Source organism: Populus nigra, chromosome 19 (genome assembly GCF_951802175.1).
Source record: "Populus nigra chromosome 19, ddPopNigr1.1, whole genome shotgun sequence".
NCBI classification, from domain to species: Eukaryota; Viridiplantae; Streptophyta; class Magnoliopsida; order Malpighiales; family Salicaceae; genus Populus; species Populus nigra.
Genome location: NC_084870.1, coordinates 5569354 through 5588519, shown reverse-complemented (window position 1 = coordinate 5588519; position 19166 = coordinate 5569354). Strand labels below are relative to the sequence as shown.

General features: G+C 33.3%; 1 protein-coding gene across 1 annotated transcript; it reads right to left on the bottom strand.

The window, feature by feature from the left end:
• Nucleotides 1-81: 81 nt before the first annotated feature.
• On the bottom strand, nt 82-6585 carry LOC133680489 (neutral ceramidase 1-like). Its single transcript, XM_062103474.1, has 10 exons — nt 6433-6585; nt 5933-6334; nt 5630-5838; nt 4717-5061; nt 3661-3925; nt 3288-3558; nt 3057-3182; nt 2368-2431; nt 1499-1668; nt 82-795 (listed from the first exon to the last, which is right to left on the bottom strand). The coding sequence occupies exons 2-10, from the start codon at nt 6274-6276 to the stop codon at nt 247-249; spliced, it is 2343 nt and encodes a 780-aa protein (XP_061959458.1). The 5' UTR covers nt 6277-6334; nt 6433-6585; the 3' UTR covers nt 82-246.
• Between the last annotated feature and the right edge of the window lie 12581 nt (nt 6586-19166).

Sequence of the window (19166 nt, the reverse complement as noted above, 5' to 3'; positions counted from 1 at the left end):
TTTATTTAAAGCCACAGGATGAGTGGTGATTGAAGCATGAACAAAATAATAAATTTACCTGGTCGCCAGCTTAAGAAAGGATTAGTGGGAAACCATGTCTTTTTCTCCGGGCATTACAAAAACAGGAATTCAAAAGTTCAGCAGGAGCTGCACATGCTAGCTATCTGTCGTGCAAGTATTATACGTAAAAAAAATGAATACAAGCACACAAGTAAAGTACGTAAATGTACATGCACGGTATGCTTTTCATGTCACAACAAAAGCACTTGATGAACCGGTGAAATGGCGAATGGAGCCTAAAAGGCTCTTTGCAGCTCCAAAATGTCTTATTCTATAGACACCAGGATTGGCAGATTGCGGGATCCTCCATTCCATGGTTGCATGACTACGAGTACTCAGTTTTGAAGGTCTCGACCACTTGAAGCGAAGGCAGAAATCATCATCGTCATATGCTGGGAACCAGTTGTCCTTTCCTTGGAGGATCTCCACAAGGGAAAAGGTACCTTCTGTCATCAGGTCATTCCTTGGGCAAGCTGACCAGAAAACTACTTTGACTGTATCGCCTCTTTTGAAAGTGGAGTTCAGGGGTACATCAGAGCTGCAATCACCGAAATGGACACCAGGTGGGGTTGCATCCATTACAACTGGTGTAAGTAAGCTTATTTGTTTATCCAGAAGATCAGGGGGTTGTGGACCGGGCTCGACCGACTGCCCACTGGTCAGAGCAGCTGCAAGCTTCTTGAACTCCTGAATGTAGGCACTGAGAGTGTGTGGCCCAAAGAGCGTGGAGGCACCCTGAGAACAATATCGTTTAGAAGCCATAATCTAAATAAATATTCTCTATTTGTTTACCAAAAAAATGAAATTAGGAATTCTAAAGCACAATATAAAATTATACAGATAAATGCAAGGATGGAAAGCCTTCGATGGCTTCCTTATGAGAACATCTATTTTTATTTGGGTATAGATTGTATCTCTTTATTCTTCATGATATTAACCACATTCAAAATCATTCCCGCAGGAGATTCAAACCCCTTTTCTTCTGATCCTTCGATAAGAAGATTCATTCTCTTCATAAAAAATAGGAGGTAAACCAATAAAGATTTATTTTTTGATTCATATCATGAACAAGCGATTATAAAAGTAAAAAATAAAACATCACAGAATTCCTAAAACAAAGCCCATGACTGTCGATTTAATCTTGCAGGTTTCCCTTTGATAATTCATAGCAATACGGTATGGAATAATGGGTACTGAGATCATTCAACTCCAATCATAAGGATAGTGCTTGAAAGCCTCGGACAGCTTCCAATTTAGAACCAGATGGCAACCTATTTTTGCTAATGAACCAACTGCCCGTGCGTGTCAAGCTGGCTAGTATATAGTTCTCTTAACGCCAAAACTACATATCACAGTGAACTTTTTCCTAAGAAAGAAAACTATTCAAGTACTGTGTGATTAAATTATTCATGCATCTGTCATTAAACTATTCGCTTACCTCATATCTCTGCATTTCGTACTCTTCAATGGTGGTCACGTACTGTGAATAGGTGTTAGTCAATCCTGCTATAACAACGTGAACATTACTGTTAAATTTTTTATTCCCACCACTCATGAGCACTGTCTTGACAGCATCTCTAAGACGCCTCCCAGCCATGGTTGTAAATTCTGTTTGAAATAATCAAGAAGAAAATTCTTGAGCTCATAAAATCATAGGTTGAAGCATTTAATCAAGGAAACAATGCACAAAGGTGCTTGGAAAGTAAATTCAACAAAAAGTTATCATCAACCAGTTAAATAGCACTCCAAATCAAAACAAAGAAAGAATGACTCCTAGCATGTTTAATGCCACAATAGTTTTCTTAGGAACAAAAGGTACAGTGATTGAAATGCAATGAAAGGGGGGGGAAAAAGATTTGGCACAGGCTGCAGTATGAAGTTTGCCTGCTTGGCGCTGGTCCCAACACAACATGAAGCTGGACTAGCCTGAAGCAAAATTTAGTTATGTATATTCCAGGGGTATTTTTTGCATAATGGAAGTTCAACCCACCATGCAAAATGTCCATTTACACAAATAAGTTCATTTGAGCCGGACCAGACTATTTAATGACAAAAAGTTGGACCGTACTCAGGTTGACAGCACATCCTCCATCCCAGCCTGAGTAACAACCTTAGCAGTGTGCTCATCACCATCATTTGGTAAAAGACAAAAGGCATGATCTTAGCATGTTCTATAATCTATGGCTATAAATATCAGCAGTTTCTCATCAATTCAACTTCAGAGCTTAGTTTGATCATAAAACATGATACTGCTAATGAAAGCATTTACCTTACAGGAAAATAAAGGAAAGAAGCAATGAAAGGTACCTCCAGGTACACTAAGGATGACTAGCTGCCCTACACGGAGAATCTGGATTGGAAGGATAGAGGGCTGCATGATCCATGAAAGAAAAGGTTGGTCAGTAGTAAAGCAACAGTGGTTCCAAAAATCATCTGCATGATAATAGTTTCACTAATAGGAATACCAAACACAAGATAAAAAAAAATTATTTTTTACTCTTTCACAGCGTACATACATTAGCATTCCTAGAAGTAGAAAAATAGTACAGATAAAAGAGGCAGGCATGCCATGCCAGAAGACACCTTTAGAAAACTTCAAATCGTGAAAAAAAGAAGAAGAAGGAATGTTGAATATATGATCAAAGGAGTTGCAGTTATGTGTTCAGAATCAAGGAAACTCTACCCATTACATTATTGCTAATTGACGGGCAGTTAACTTTACCCAATCCCAGTTTTAAGTTGTTTGATGTGAGAAAGACAGGATTTGAACACTAAATCTACAGCTCTGCACATAAATTAACAGGCGGCCATTTAATTCCAAAAGAAAATGTAAGAAATAAATTAGGACTAGAACTGAAGCTAGTTACTGTTAATCAATACTATTATCTGTTCCAGATATTTAGTTACTTGATCAACTTTAGGAGTGTCAACTTGCTTAGAAACTTTTGTAAACAACCACATTCTACTAGCATAAGATGTACAAACAAGTAACTCACCGCCCAGTCATATGGTTTCTTCATTTCACCAGTATCAAGCAAGATGGGCTTTGGATGCTGGCAATCAACTTGTTCCTTTCCTGGTGTTTTTATTAAGTTGCGCACCAGTCTCCAGAAGGCATTTCCCTGATTAAACATGACAACAGACAACAATCAGGAGAAAAAGGCAGTCTCTGAATATCATGACAGAATATGATAATTTAAGACATAAATATTGCAACCATAGGTCACCTTGTCATCTCCTTGCTTGAAATCAAAAGCTCCAGGTCCATCTGTTGTTCCAGCAGCAAATCCAAAACCCATTGCAGCAGGACATGTTTTTACTACCTCAGAACCTCCTCCCTGTTTGGGAAGTGTCACTTCCAGCTGGGAGAAGTCTATAAAAGAGTGGCGATAATCGACCTTTCCATTTAATTTCTCTGATGCTGTGTTGAAAAGATCCACAGCTTTTTTTAGTTGCCTCTCTCCAATGATACGGGTACTTTCAAATTCATCAGGGTAACTGTCAGGTTAGGTTCAAAACACGAATTAGCATTAGCATTCCAACAGCTCAAAAAGCATGTATTTTATTATAAAAAGCATTGGATAGCACAAGATTCAGTACCCTGGCCCTCGGCCATAGCACAACTCATTCTTCCCACCACAGGTACTGTGATTGAAATCACAAGGTAGTCCAGTGTCTGTACAGAAAGCTCCTAGCACATTGGGGCTAACATCACCACAGTTTGATTGGCAAAATGCAGACACAAATCCAGGTTTGTCAGCCTGCCTGAGAGCACCCCTGACACGCCTTGCAACACTAAGAATCTTTGTTGCAGGTCGGCCAGGAGGAGACTGGAAGGATGCTGCAAGCTCCAGTAGCTTATGGTCTGCAATACACCATCAAAAGTAAATGGAAGAAGCTATTTATCCTTGTTCTATTATTCCAACCTAGGGAACAAAAAGTAGAACATTTGGTGCTATGCTTCAGTTCTCAGGTCCTTTATATTCCCTGTTGCGACTGTGCAACTAGACAGCATGCTGGATCTGGTTATAAGGTATCAGATCCAACTTGCATATTCTATATTTATAAGTATTTGAAATACTTCAAGTGATCCACTGTTATCACTTATTTTGATTTTTCTTTTGTATAAAGCATTGATTTATTTTCAATATCATCTTCACCTGATAATAAGGCAGAAATTCAGACATCCAGCAAGCACTGAGCTGGTAATAAGGTTAGTTAACTAACTGGAAGCCCAAAATGTTATTATTAATTTTTTTTCCAAAATAAGGAGGAAAATAAGAACTACATTAATGCCAGAATTTAATAAACTGCTATGGTATAATGTTTTCCATCAATCATATTTGTTTTATTGTATATTTTAATCTGATTTTTTTAGCCCTTAAAGAAAATATGATTACACTGAACTATACAATTCTAAAGTCCATAAGCCTCACACATTTTTGCAGTGTCTAGAGTCAAGACACAGGCTTGTGCTGAAGATGTTGAGTTAAACCCACATGGAAGAGAATTGTGGACCTGTTTATTTGAAGACCAAAAACTCTAGCAGGTCAAATAAAGTGCTTGTCTGAAGCCATAAACCAAATAGGTTGTTAATTATTTTTTCATAAATTACTCTACCTTGACTTAAAACAAAAAAGAAGAAGAGAAACTTACGATTATCATGCAAGCCTGGGATAATATTCGAGACTCTTCGAGGGATTCCATCAGCTACACCTTCATCAGAATACAAGTTTCCAATACCACTGTGCCGAAACCAGTCTTCCATAAATCGTGCTGCTGCCCCCTTGTTATCCCCACTTATCAACGAGTTTGTGCGACTCATAGAAGTTCCATGGGTTGCAAACCAATTGAAGCTACCTACTGGACCCCACTTAGCGTCTACAAACTTCAAAAGGGTCATTTCTTTGTCAACATCATACTTGTATTTGCTGCGCTCTTCAGCAGGATTATTAAGATATGCACTGGGGCTGCGATTTACACCGGCATCTAAGATCTCTCCTGTAAGTAAGAAGACAAAACCTCTCTAAGATTATATTCAGCAATATGATCACCGCCATGGCCCTTGCCAAAAAAATGAAAGGATGCAATAACAGCTTTCGCGAAGAGACCATACAATCATGGGTGCAACATAGCACATGGTACAACTACAGAGAAAACAAGAAGAAGTAGAGGGATCCAGGTTCAATCCAGTTATTGATTAAGAGTTTAGCACAGGCTAAAATGGCATCTGATGAAGAATAAGCTCTTCAAATACTGAAGGTTGTCATTTTACCAGAATGACACAAAATTGAAAGTCAAAGATTTGTTAGATCGTTCCCAAAAACAGTCTCTATGAAAGACGACCATTGAGATAGAAATAAGCATCTAAACAAAAATTTCCAACACCAAAATGGAAATTTGTAAAACTACTGGGTGATACATTCTACGTAAAACAAAGGGCATTACATAAATCACCCATTAGCAAAAGCCAAAAGCCGAGCAAGAGCTTTTCTGGCATTTTAAATGACAGTTTGTTTTCACCCATTAGCAAATTCATAATCCACAAAAACCATACACGTTCCCTCACCCTTATTCACAAAAATCGATCCGGGCTGGAGATTTTCATGAGCTTGAATTATGCATTTCTCAATGCCATCAACAAGCGCATCGAATGATTGACGCACAAATCCAAGAGATGTCACAATATACACAACATACTGAAGATACCCCCCAGGACCAGCATGAGTATGAATGCCACTAATAGCAACATTCTTTTCAGTATAGAGGTCACCATACCTGCAATATAAACAAAAAGACACTAACTTTTAAGTTTAATAACATCAAAAAATAGCTCAAACGATCATAATTTAAAAGCAGAAATGAGAACTACCTTGCCTTCAACCTCTCAATAACTTTAATAGTGACAAGTTGAGAGGCCATACAAGCATCAAGATTAACAAACACAACACGGTTCCCTTGGGGCTGAGCCACAATAAAAGAACGAGCTCGCAACCTGAAGTGAATCCCAGAAGCAATCTGTTCTGTGTTAGCATAACCCATCATGTTAACATCAGCAGCTGGTCCAGTGATGTCATAGCTTCCAAGCCCAATTAAGTAGTTGGGATCAGATAACACTACTCTACCATTTAGCAGCAGCAGCAGCAAGAATACTAAAGAAATCAAGAACCAAATTGGTCTTTGAAGATAAAGATTCGAAAGAGGATAAAACTCCATCTTAACACTAACAAGAAGATTAGAAGAATAAATGATCAATCCATTCTTGTCATTTCCCCTACAAGAAAGATATATAGCGTGATCAAATCATTTACATTGTAAAAATAAAACAGGAAAAAAAAAGACATCAAGATTTGGAGAAGACAAGGAGTGTACCAGGATTTGAGAAGTGAACTTGTTAGAGCGAAAAGGGGGGCATGTGGATTGTGGATGTCTTGAAGAGAGACATATATCCGACCTACGATTCTTATTAATGGAGTCAAAGCAAAGAACGATCGTTTCGGTTTTATCACGTTTACCTAACTTGATAAAAATGTAAGGGTTACTTGTGATTGAATTTCAACCCTTTTTTTATTACATTTTAAAATTATTTTAATTTATATTAAAATAATTTAATATTTTTTAATTATTTTATATGTTAAGGTTAAAAATAAAAAAAATCATTTAATATATTTCTAAATTAAAATACTTTGAAAAATAACTTTTATTACACTTTTAAATATTCTAAAAGTACTAGACATTTTGGAATTGAGTTTCAAAGTATTTAAAAAAAATTAATTTTATTATATATTTTAAAATATTTTAGTACATTGACATTAAAAATAATTTTTAATAATATATATATATTAAATATATTTTTAATAAAAAAATATTTTAAAAAACAATGTATTTTTTTAGTTCATGAAAATTAAGTGCTACCTTTTATTTTGTAATTTTAAAGCTATAGATATGTAAATATCATATGGGGTCATAATTAAAAGTTATGATTCACTTTTATATTTTTTATAAATAAAAATTTCTCTTTTTCTTTTTCTATTTCAATTTTTTTCAAGAGTAAAACAAGTCTTCTTTTTTCTATTTCTATTTTGATAATCAATGAAATATTAGTCTAACGGTTAAGGTATTATTATATTCCACAATGATGAGAATACAAGTTAGATCTCCAGGAAACGTACTTATTAAGAGTAGCAGCCACAAACTCTAAACAGAACTAGTCTCAACTTTTAAAAAGATGTAAGGATAACCGGATAAAAACCAAAAAAACTTCTATTTTGATAATGGTAAAAACTGCTGTCTTAAAAAAGGAATTAATAGTTTACACATCTCAAATATATTGTAGGGTTTTCGTTAGTTAGAGGATGCATAAAATGAATATTTATCGAACTAACATGAATTGTAGTTGCCTAGCCTGGCTAATTAAACAAGGAATTATTTACTATACTCAAAGATATATTATTTGATTTCACTTAAATATAAGATATATAGATAAAAAATTTAATTAACTCTGTTAAAATTAGAGAGAGAAAAAGTTTAAATATGTTTAATAAATAAGTGTATTTTTCTTTTTATTGTTAGTAGACAATAAAAATGTAGCTCAAAATCTTGACGCTTCACGTGTGTTCTTGAATGAGGATGGTGACCGTCAATAGCTCCAAAAACGTACTGGGAAGGGGAAATAACACAGAAATTCAGGCCCAGCCTCGTTTCCATGACAGCCGAAAACATATTTTGGCTCTGCCTTTACGCGTAGCATGATTCTGAAATACAAAAGGGAGTTGTGTGCTAAGAAATAAGGTGATGGAGACATGATAGATCCTGTCCACCAGAGCGTGGCAGGCAAGCAGGCAGCTACGCTCAAGATGCTTTCATTCCAGATCGTCAAGGCCTTTCGTTTCTTGCTCAATGCATGATGAACAGTGGATACCTGGCGTTGTCTTGCGCTGGTTTTGAAATGATTCAAGATCTGGAATCAAAGCATTGCTATGCCAAACTCTATTTTTCTCGTTACAGAGTCATTCTATTCATTATGAGAAGCATCAGAAAGAGACTTCTGAACTCAGAAATGTCATTTGTCAAAGAAAAAATCTATTTTTCTCGTTACATAGTTATTCTATTCATTATGAGAAGCATCAGAAAGAGACTTCTGAACTCAGAAATGTCATTTGTCAAAGAAAAAAACTGATAGAACATACCGCGATTCGGTGAGAAGAAAAAAAAGCACCAACTTATAGCTTGTTTGAGAGTATGTTAGTAGTTACTTTTTAAAATGTTTTTTATGCGGAAATACACTAAAATAATTTCTTTTTTATTTTTTAAAAATTATTTTTGAAATCAGCGCATCAAAACAATCCAAAATATAAAAAAAAATTTAGAAACACGGATTAGCCCGCGTTTCCAAATGATCTTTTAATATACCATGAACACTAAGGGATTCCAAAAGCTTTATGATATCAGGATTTTAATTTAGTTTGAGACCTAGGCTCCGTTTGTTTGCAGGAAAGTTGTTTCCTTTTGGAAAGTGAATTCCGGGAAAAGTGAATTCCTGGAAAGTGAATTCCGGGAAAGTATTTTCCGATGTTTGATAGTGTTATGGAAAATGAACTGGAAAACACTTTCCAGTATTTGGTTATGTTATGGAAAAGAAACTGGAAAATAATTTATTAATGAATTAATTTTTTTTTAAGTTTATCTAATACATATAAAATATTTAATATAAATATTTAATCACTTACAATAAAAGAATGAAATCTAAAAAGTATAATGATGATTTTTTTTTATAATATATATTTATACATAGCTTATTTTATAAAATATTACTATATATGTCATATCATATTATATAGAAATAAGCTTGTGAAATATTTTTTAAGTAAAACCTATTACTATATTTTTTTCAATTTTAAAAGCTTAAAATAAGTTTTTTTTTCATATAAAGAAAGTCAAAATAAATTATGCTCAAGGAAGCTGACAATATACAATTCATAAGTTCACAATGATCAATAAGATCAATCATTTTAATTCTTAATAATGTGATTATCGAATAATTAAATAAACATAAGTTTCGAAAATCACCTCGTATGCGGCAACACAACACACGATCGAGTTCTTGGCTAGGTTCAATTCTATTCTATTTTGATTTGTTAGTTATAACCATGGAGATTGTTGAGTTCAAGCAGTAATAGGTAGGCAAGGCTGGTCCATAATATTTGTGTGATAAAAAAAACTAATCAACCCAATCATCAATTACAAATTAAACATATAATTTAGAGGAACAATACCTTACTTAGAGTTGTATTTCATTATATTTCATTACACTATTAAACACATAATTTATAATTAAAATTACAAATATAATATAATTAGTTCTCATGATCTATGTAGTGTTCTACTACAACCACATGAACAAACTACAACAGCCTTTATAACAAAACCCCATCGTTTTCTCTGTTCTCTCTCGCCTATCTCTAACTCTCTCCCATAACTAATTAATCATCTCATTCGGTTTCATTCCCCTGTCATTCCCATCATCATTCGGTTTCTCCTCTCATCCGGTTTCATTCCCATCTCACTCCCATCTCATTCAATTTCTCATCCCTGTCAATCCGTTTCTATCATTCGGTTTTTCATGCCCCTCTCAATCGGTTTCTTCATTCGGTTTCTCAAATTCCCCTCTGATTCCCCTCATTCAGTTTCTGAAATCCCCTCATTCCCCTCATTCCCCTGGGTTTTCTCGTCTCACAGTTAATTCTCTCTCGCCTATCATTGATCGTTCTCTCTCGGTTGTCTTTCTTCCCCTGCTCGCTCTCGGTTCTCTCTAACCATTCCCCTATTCTCTGAAGAAGCAGGACACCATCACAGATTCAAGGGGCAGGACACCATCACCATTCCCATGTTCTCTCTCTCTCGGTTCTCTCTCGCCTATCACTGATTTGCTCCTCATCCCCAGTTCTCAACCCTCTTTCACCCGACAGTTTCCCCTCCTGTTCGCGTCACTCTTTTTGTGCTGGATCCGGTGCGGGGAAACAGGGTAAGGGCTGGTTGGGTCTTGTTTGGGGATTTTTATTTCTCTAAAGCAGCTGTCGAATGTGCAAGAAACAATGGGGTTTTTATGGCTTGATTGTGATGCAATTGGTTGGGTTTTTTTGTGAGCATTTTTGACTGTGACGAGGAGATGAAGAAGAAAACTGGGTATGGGAAAAAAATTGGTAAAAAAAATAAAAGTACAGGACAGACAAATTAAACAGCAAAAATATATAGTGTTTGGACAGAGATGCAGAGAGGAGTTAGATTGTTTTATGAGTAAAGATAGGAAAGTGTTTTTCTTTTGACAAGGAAAGGAAAACACTTTCTTGCGGGTAAAGTAAGCTGTTTTTGTTGACCGGAATTAATTTTCCTTTGACCAAGTTTCTGGATGATTGCCAAACATTGGAAAATAAGGAAAGTGAATTCCTGGAATTCACTTTCCTTGAAACAAACAAGGCCTAGAATAACTAGATTGAGAAGATCAGCACTTTTTCTTGAGTGGTAACTCTATTGAGTAGAATTTTATGTTATTTGTATTTACTCTTTTTTCTGTGTTGTTTCTGTTTACGTCAATATATATTTTTTGAGCACTCTTCTTAAAAACATTTGTTATATAAACTATATGTTAATGATTTAGAGGTTGCTATTATTTAGTTTAAATTGCATGTAATTTTATAAAAAAAGGTAAAAGTATATAAACTCACAATAGAATAAAAGCTAACCATGCATGCTTGGTATATAAAAAAAAATATTAAGGAAGATGTTGTTGTCAGTTATTAAACCTCTTGTCCTTAAGAATAAAGAGTTCGTTATTTGGTACAAACCATCTTTGTGCAAATAGTCTCTCATAACCCCAACAATTTAATTTTAAAATGATATACTTTCTTTGAAAGTCTAAAAATCAAAGAAATAATTGAACTCAGTATCTCTCTCTAATAAAAGGTTATTGTTCAAATTGAATTGAGAAAAATTCAAAATTATTTACAATAAACACATGCCCGGACTTTGATACGCATGGGCCATGGTGTAAAAACAACCATTCATAAGGAAAAAAAAATTCAAAATCATTTTACAATAAACACATGCCCAGACTTCGATACGCATGGGCCATGGTTGTTAAAATCGCAAGTTAGCTCGTATAATCATGTGATTTTACAAGTCAACATGTATATATCGTGTAAAACCGAGTTAAAAATTTAAAATCGGTCAAACTCGGTAAAATCAATCAAACTGATCAAACTCGTGTAAAATTGAATTAAAAACTCAAAATCAATTAAACTTGATAAAATCGGTCAAACTTGTTCAAAATACAACATGGCTCGAGCGAATGGGGCTTAAGCCCAAGTCTACTTCACCTAAAGCTTATATTTCCTCTAAAGGTTTGGTACTTTACAATCTCATTTTTAACAACCAAGTTTTTAATATATAATATGCAAGAAAATCTTGTATTTAATGTATGATAAGGGATTTTGAGTTTTATAAAATATATTATCTAATGGTTTTTTTAATTAAGATCAATTTTTAATAAGGTATATTTTATTTTAATTATATTAATGTTTTATATTAAAGTAATTTTGTTAAAACATAATTTCTAATAAAGTTTTAACTTTAAAATGAGTTAACCTCACTTTTTATTTGACATGAAAGGTGCCTATTGTTAGGATTTGTCATTATTGGGCAACCTACCCTAAGGAGTAGGGTTACCATTTGTCAATGGTAGTTGCACCCACCATTGACAAATGTATCAACCCATGTGCAGCCATTGTTGAGAAGACACAATTGTTGCCTATAAAAGGGCATTGAGAAAGAGAGCAAAGTAGAGAGGATTGAAGAGAACAAGAGAGAGATACGTGAGGAGAGAAAGAGGGAGTAGCTGCCAAGGGCAGCAGCCCTGCTGCCTTGTGCAGCAGTGTGTGAGAGCAATGGGAGCTGAGTTTGAGTGAAGTGAGCCTCCTCCTCCATGTGTGTTGTAACCTTTTCTCTATCTATCTCTAATAATATTAACTCTCCCGTGGATGTAGGCGGTTTTTCCGAACCACGTTAAATATTGTGTCAGTGTGCTTAAGCTTTCTATGAGCAAATATTAGTACATCACCGGTCGGAATTCCCAACAATTGGTATCAGAGCACATGGTTTAAAGGGGTGTTTGATTTTTGCTCAAAAATGAAAGTTCTCAAAATGGTGTTTTGACCATACCACTGTGTAGAGGAGGACGAGACGAAGCCATTAGTGAAAATAGCGTCAAAATCGGACGTCGGACATGGCCGCACTCTTCATCACTCTCCGGCAAGGCGTCTGCCCACGCGTGCAGACGCGCCCCACGCGTCTTCTTCACCCGGATGAGTTGACCTGACCCGAATACTAGTTGACCCGACCCATGTGACTGGCCCGGATATTGATGACATCAGCGTGACATAACAATGACATCATCATGAACAGTAGACATGCCAGGAATGACATTAGCATGATGTAAATGTGACATCATCATGTACAGTAGCATGTCCTATGATGACATCATCATGATGTAAGTGTGATATCAGCATGCACAGTGGGCATGCCATGTCAGCAGCCACATCATTGACCAGTCAGCAGACACGTCAGCAAAGTGGGACCCACGATATGAGTCCAGTTCAGAACAACCCCAGAGACGATGTGATGACTATATATAAGTGGACAGGTGTATGGATAGCCAATGAAGTGGCTATGATGAGTATGGAGACAAATGCAGGATTGACTTTCATGATATTGCCCCTATGCTAAAGATCAATGAGCTAGAAGACATTTGCCTTGGACAATAAGTGTGTGACTTGTGGAGCATTAAGACGTGGCTGCTATGAAGAAGCAGAAGGGCATGCGCAGGTTCCGAGAACGAGTTGACTCTTGTCAAGGTGGTGAGCTCGGTAATGGCATTGTAATACTCAGAGTATGAAGATAGATATGGATCAACCTTTATGGGCTGCCCCCATGGTTAAAGGTGGAGAGCTACCTGGACTCTTACGACTAAGAGCGAGAGACTCACAGAGAAGTAAGGCGTGGTTCCTAGGGTGGAACAGAGGGCAGGCGCAACTCCTGGATGAGTAGACTCTTGGAAGAGTGGTGAGCTTGTGATCATATTGAGATACTCAGATAATGACTGTCGCACTTGGGAATATTCGTTTGAGGGGGTGTTGTAAGCCTTGATGTAAGGCTTAAAAAATCATTCCGGATTGAGCATGGTTGATACGCTCGAAGGGGAATGCAGTGTGTCCCAGAGACAAGCGTTAACACTCTTTAGATGTGATGTGGCAGACCATCTGGTTGTAGTGATCCTTTTATGTGAGAAAAGGTGTGCTTTGGTGACTTTGGTGATTGAAAGGTTTAGCGAGTACCTGTAAACTCGACCACAGACGCTCTCAGAATGGTAAACTTGGAAGAGCTGCAAGATGCAAGCCTATGCTGAAGAAGCAAGAGGACAATTGCCCATATAAATGTCAAAGGGGGTGATTGTTAGGATTTGTCATTATTGGGCAACCTACCCTAAGGAGTAGGGTTACCATTTGTCAATGGTAGTTACACCCACCATTGACAAATGTATCAACCCATGTGCAGTCATTGTTGAGAAGACACAATTGTTGCCTATAAAAGAGCATTGAGAAAGAGAGCAAAGTAGAGAGGATTGAAGAGAATAAGAGAGAGATACGTGAGGAGAGAAAGAGGGAGTAGCTGCCAAGGGCAGTAGCCCTGCTGCCTTGTGCAGCAGTGTGTGAGAGCAATGGGAGCTGAGTTTGAGTGAAGTGAGTCTCCTCCTCCATGTGTGTTGTAACCCTTTCTCTATCTATCTCTAATAATATTGATTCTCCCGTGGATGTAGGCGGTTTTGCCGAACCACGTTAAATATTGTGCCAGTGTGCTTAAGCCTCCTATGAGCAAATATTAGTACATCACCGGTCGAAATTCCCAACACCTATTAGCCAGTTTTATTGATTAATCATATTTGTTGATCATTCTTTCTTACCTCTGTGGCCATAATTTCAAGTTTTTGGATTATAGATGCCAACTGAATTAGATTCATTCTGCTAATCATCATTTAAAATACCAGTCAGTCCTCTTCAGTCTTGAGAGTTGAAATAATGGCCATGTACGGATCTCAATGTTTCCATGTTCTTGCCATCGCTGTTATACTCCATATCATCCTGTTGTGCCAAAGCTCCCAGTGAAAGAACGGAGGATCAAAGAGCTGGAGCTGTTGGGACGATCCTGTTAAGCCCTTTCTTTCGATGGTATTGCTCCTGCATTGAGTTTAACCCAGGAAAAATACAATGCCATCACCGAGCAGAATATGTTTTCTTTTTCACCGAGCAGAATCTAGTCTGTTAGGGTTTTGAATTTATTTCCTTCGAAGAGTTCAATCCTCCTGCCTTTACAGGAAACCTGCAGCAAACATCTTGAAGAGTGAAGCCTTTACAGATTCTGCTCACCTGAAGTTGCTTCCTTCTCTTTGCGAGGCCCAAATGCCAATAAATCGGATATTTTGAAGATACTGGTATCATGTTAATTTTTCTACATTCAATTGATTTCATTTTGCTCATAAACGCACCAAATGAACTGGAGCTAGATGTAAGTGCCCCTGGTGAAGATATCTTGGCTGCATGTGAACCTGTTCTGGTGAGCTTTTATATTTTATATAGGATGTTTTTTAGGTGTTTTGAATAAAAGAAAATGAATGAAAATTGAGTATTTTGGTAAAAAACAAATTATGGTTTGAATTTCTAGTGACCCTCTAATTGCCTGAAATTGAATCGAAAATTATGGTTTGAATTTCTAGTGACCCTCTAATCGCCTGAAATTGAATCGATAAATGATATGTTATCTATTTTTTTTTTCAAAAAATCCCCTTCTTTTAAAAAAAGGCTCAGCCTATATATATAAGGTTGGGTTGAATGGCTCACGCGCTTATACTTTCTTTAAGCCAAGATGCACTGGGTTTATTTTGGTCCATTGATATTTTTTTATTTTTTTTCTAAATTCATTATTTAATGTTGAGTTTGTATTAGATTTTTTGTTGGATGTTTTTTTTAATGGAATATGATTTGGTTTTTACTTAGTTTACAAATAAGATCTCAATTTTTTTTCTAAAATTAGAACGCATTTTTCTGTACAGCTCAACTTAATTTTTTTTTTATTTTTATATAGTTACTTTACTCCTCATTACTTTTTTATTATCTTTTTATTAAATAAAACACTGGTTCAAATAAACAAATTTATTAAATAAAATTGAGTCTATAACTCCTATTTAAAGATTAAATATCTACACCATATCTATCTTTTAAGTTTCAAATTTAGTCTATAGTTAAATATTATTTACTTTTTACATGGTTTTCACATAAAATGATTTTTTTTTTAATATGTGAAAGTGAAACCTTGCATAATGCTTTTCTCATTTAATTTTATTCAATCACTTTCATGTATGCGTCTATTTATATTATTCTTTAATTGAATAAAAGTTTAATTCTAATAAAAAAAATTATTAAATACAATCGGGTTAATGATCATACTCCAATATTAAATATCTTGAATTACATCTATCTCTTAATATTTTTACTTTAGTCTTTAGTTATTGTTAATGATTTTTTTTAGATAGAAATAATTCTTGATTTATTAATTAAATGTAGGCATAAAATTTTTGATTTATAATTAGAATTTTTTTATGTTAAAAAATACATTGGGAAAACCTGATTTTTTTTTTTTGTTAAAGAAATTATTTGACAATGAACTGCGAGTAAGATAATTAGTTTAATCTAAAACACCAAATACAAGCAAATTGCTAGTCAGATCACTGGATCTAAAATCTCAAGAGACCAAACTTTGATGAGTCTAATTCAAACACTTGGCCTTCCACGCCTAAAATTATGAATAAAAATTAAATTAAGGTTATTAACAAAATTAAATGATCATGTCCCTTAAAAACCTTAAAACAAAAACTTTTTAACCTAGCTTAATATAAAAAAAACCAAGCCTACTTAGAACTATCAATTGCTACAATGTATTAACATTTTCGCCCTCTATAATTAGAGGAAAGTAGTTAATATTTTAAGGGTAAATAATCTTTTTACGTGTTCGATTGACATTTCTTATTTGTATGGGAGTAAATTGGTCACTCTTGAACTTGGGTGACAAGGTGTTTTCATCCTTTTAAATTGGCTAATTAGAGTTGTGAGCATTTAAGTCTTTTGGAATATATAAAATATATTAAAAAAAAAGTTATTGGCAGAACAACACATGTGCCAATAGGTAGTAGGAGCTCTAGTTTTTTAGATGATGCATGTGAGTTTTTCTAGTTGTCAAACACCGTCTTTCATAATAGCTATAAAAATAGTGCGTAGACTCTTTTTTCCCTCCTTTTCTCTCATCTCTTTTTAAAAAAGTACATAATTCATTTCATTTATTTTTTTAAATAATTTGATTCTCAATGTTTTGATTTCACACACACACACATATATATTATCTTTTATGGGTTTTTTTTCATTCATCATTTGATTTCATTTTAAATTTGATTTTCATTATTTTAATTGCTATTTATTTTATTTTTATCATTTTCTATTTAGATTTTGTTTTTAATTTCATCTCTTAACATTAAAGATGATAAATTAATTTGAACCTGATGAATATTATCTTAGCTCGACTCGAATGGATGAGTGTTTTTTTATGCTCACCTTACACAATGAGTAATTAATATGGTATGAATATTATTAAAACACACTCGAAACTCGCTCGAACCTAACCAAACATGTATATTTATATTATTTACATATATTTGTAGAACATTTAATTAAAAAAAAAAACAATGTGGTATATACATATCTTGATATTGACATAAAACACACGCATGCATATATATGTAATATTTATAATTTTATAGTTTAATAATTTGAGTATGTATGCATAAAAAAAGCACACTTCAAATTTATATATCAAGAATTTTTTTATTTAATAATAAATAGTAGTCAGATAATAGATATTTACAGGGATACACATTTTCATTTCTTACTGTAAATGTTAGGTGTGTCAATTTAATATGAACTTAATGGAAATCAACCCAAACAAGTGAATATTTTTTTATGGTTACTTTACTTGATTGGCAATGAAAATAGTATGAATATTATCAAAACTAACCCGAAACTTGCTTAAACCTAACATGAAATGTATATTTATATTATATAAATATATTAGTTGAACATCTAGATTTTTTTAGTACAACATAATATATGATAATCATATGAATATCAAAACCTGATTGATAATTTATGAATATCTAAATTTTTTAACCAATAGGTAACAGATAGGATATAAGTGTAAATAAATTTAACTAGTAAGTACTTATTGATATCCCTATTCAACATTTTATTTTTATTTATTTTCGTGTTAAATTTTACCCGTTTTCTTTTGTTAATTCTTTTTTCTTTTGATTTCTTTTTTTATTGCCTTTGTTTTCGAGTATTATCACTTAATATTTTGTTATTGAGATTTTTACCTTTTTTTTTTAGAATTTGTCTTTTATTGGGCTATTGCTAAGCTTATGACCAAGATCACATGTTTCAAATATTAACACATATTGACCTTGTTTTTATTTTTAGGTTTTTTACTGAATCTGTTTTGTTTTTAATTTTCAATCTTATATTTTAATATTTAATTTACTTGGAATTGATCTTTATTTTTTTTATTTTTTTACGAGGTTATCTCAGTCTAGTGTTTAGGGTTGCATAGTTAATTAACCCATATTGATTAGGATATATGTATGTATTTTAATTTTAATTTGTTTTAGTTTTGCCTATTAACATTAAATTATTTGACAATTAAACTTTCAATTTACTTTCTCGTAGATTTTGCATATTAACCTGAATAGATTTAAATCATTTAATTTTTTTTGTTTGTTATTTTTATATATATTATTAAAATTACATGGATTTATTAAACCAGGTCAAATTAATTACCCAAATCTTATTTTTTTAATAAAAAAAAACACTTGCATGATCTTAATTTTTTTAAAATAAAAAATAAACCGGCCACCTACGTACAGCCCGATCAATCATCTAGGTTAACCTAATCACCGTTGCTTGAAAAACAGCAATCAGGAAAACCAAGTACCATCGTCTCCCTCCACGAACATTTTATCATCCAATGTGTCTTTCCTTCAAGTCTGAGAATATGTTATTTTTTTTCTATATCATTGAAAAGATCAATAATTATAATTTTACCCCGGAGTTATCAATTACCTTTTCAAACAAGAAATTTCACATATATATATATATATATATATATATATATATATATATATATATTGTATTAAAATAATAATTTGTCCGTACTTCATGTAGTCTGAATGAAATTACTAGTTTCTATTTAAAAAATATAAGTTGAAGATTGAGATTTACAAAAGTACATGATACAAATAATTTTCAACGTATTTTTTTTGAAAAATTTTATTCAATAACTTTCATGTATTGTATTTATTTTTATTATCATAGATTAAATAAAAAAATTTATCTACAAAATAAACAAAATTTATAACTCGTATTGCAAAATTAAATATCTTAATAAATATTTATTTTTTAATTTTCAAGTTTAGTCTTTAGTTATTATTAATATTTTTTTATAATTATTAATACATACAATTATTAATTTATTTAATTAAATATATGTATTAAGTTTTTGATTTACTATTAGGATTTTTTAGTATAAAAAATACATTGAAAAAATCTATATATTTATTTTTTATGTTTAAAAAATATTTATCTAACTCGTTACGGGTTAAGTTAGATAATTGTTCTAAAACTATATTTACTAGTAATGATGCCCAAATTCTTTGATATATCATAAATTGAAGGTTTTATTATTTTTTTTTCTATCACAAAAAGAATGAACAAGGAATTATAGTAGAATTAAGATTTATATTTTTCTTTATCTTTAATGACTTCTTGTTCTTCCTAGTTCTTTGCTTGAAATATATTAAAAATATTTTATTTTGCTTGTTTTTATATTCTATATCTATATAGTGCTGTTAAGCAAGCTATTATAAAATATAAAATATGGATAAAAAATTAAGAATA

Coding starts and splice junctions, on each gene's coding strand:
- LOC133680489 (XM_062103474.1), bottom strand. CDS start 6,276: ATGGAGTTTTATCCTCTTTCGAATCTTTATCTTCAAAGACCAATTTGG. Junction 3,183..3,287: donor TCAAGCAAGGAGATGACAAG/GTGACCTATGGT, acceptor ATGTTTAATCAG/GGAAATGCCTTCTGGAGACT. Junction 1,669..2,367: donor CATCCTTAGTGTACCTGGAG/GTACCTTTCATT, acceptor TATTTCAAACAG/AATTTACAACCATGGCTGGG.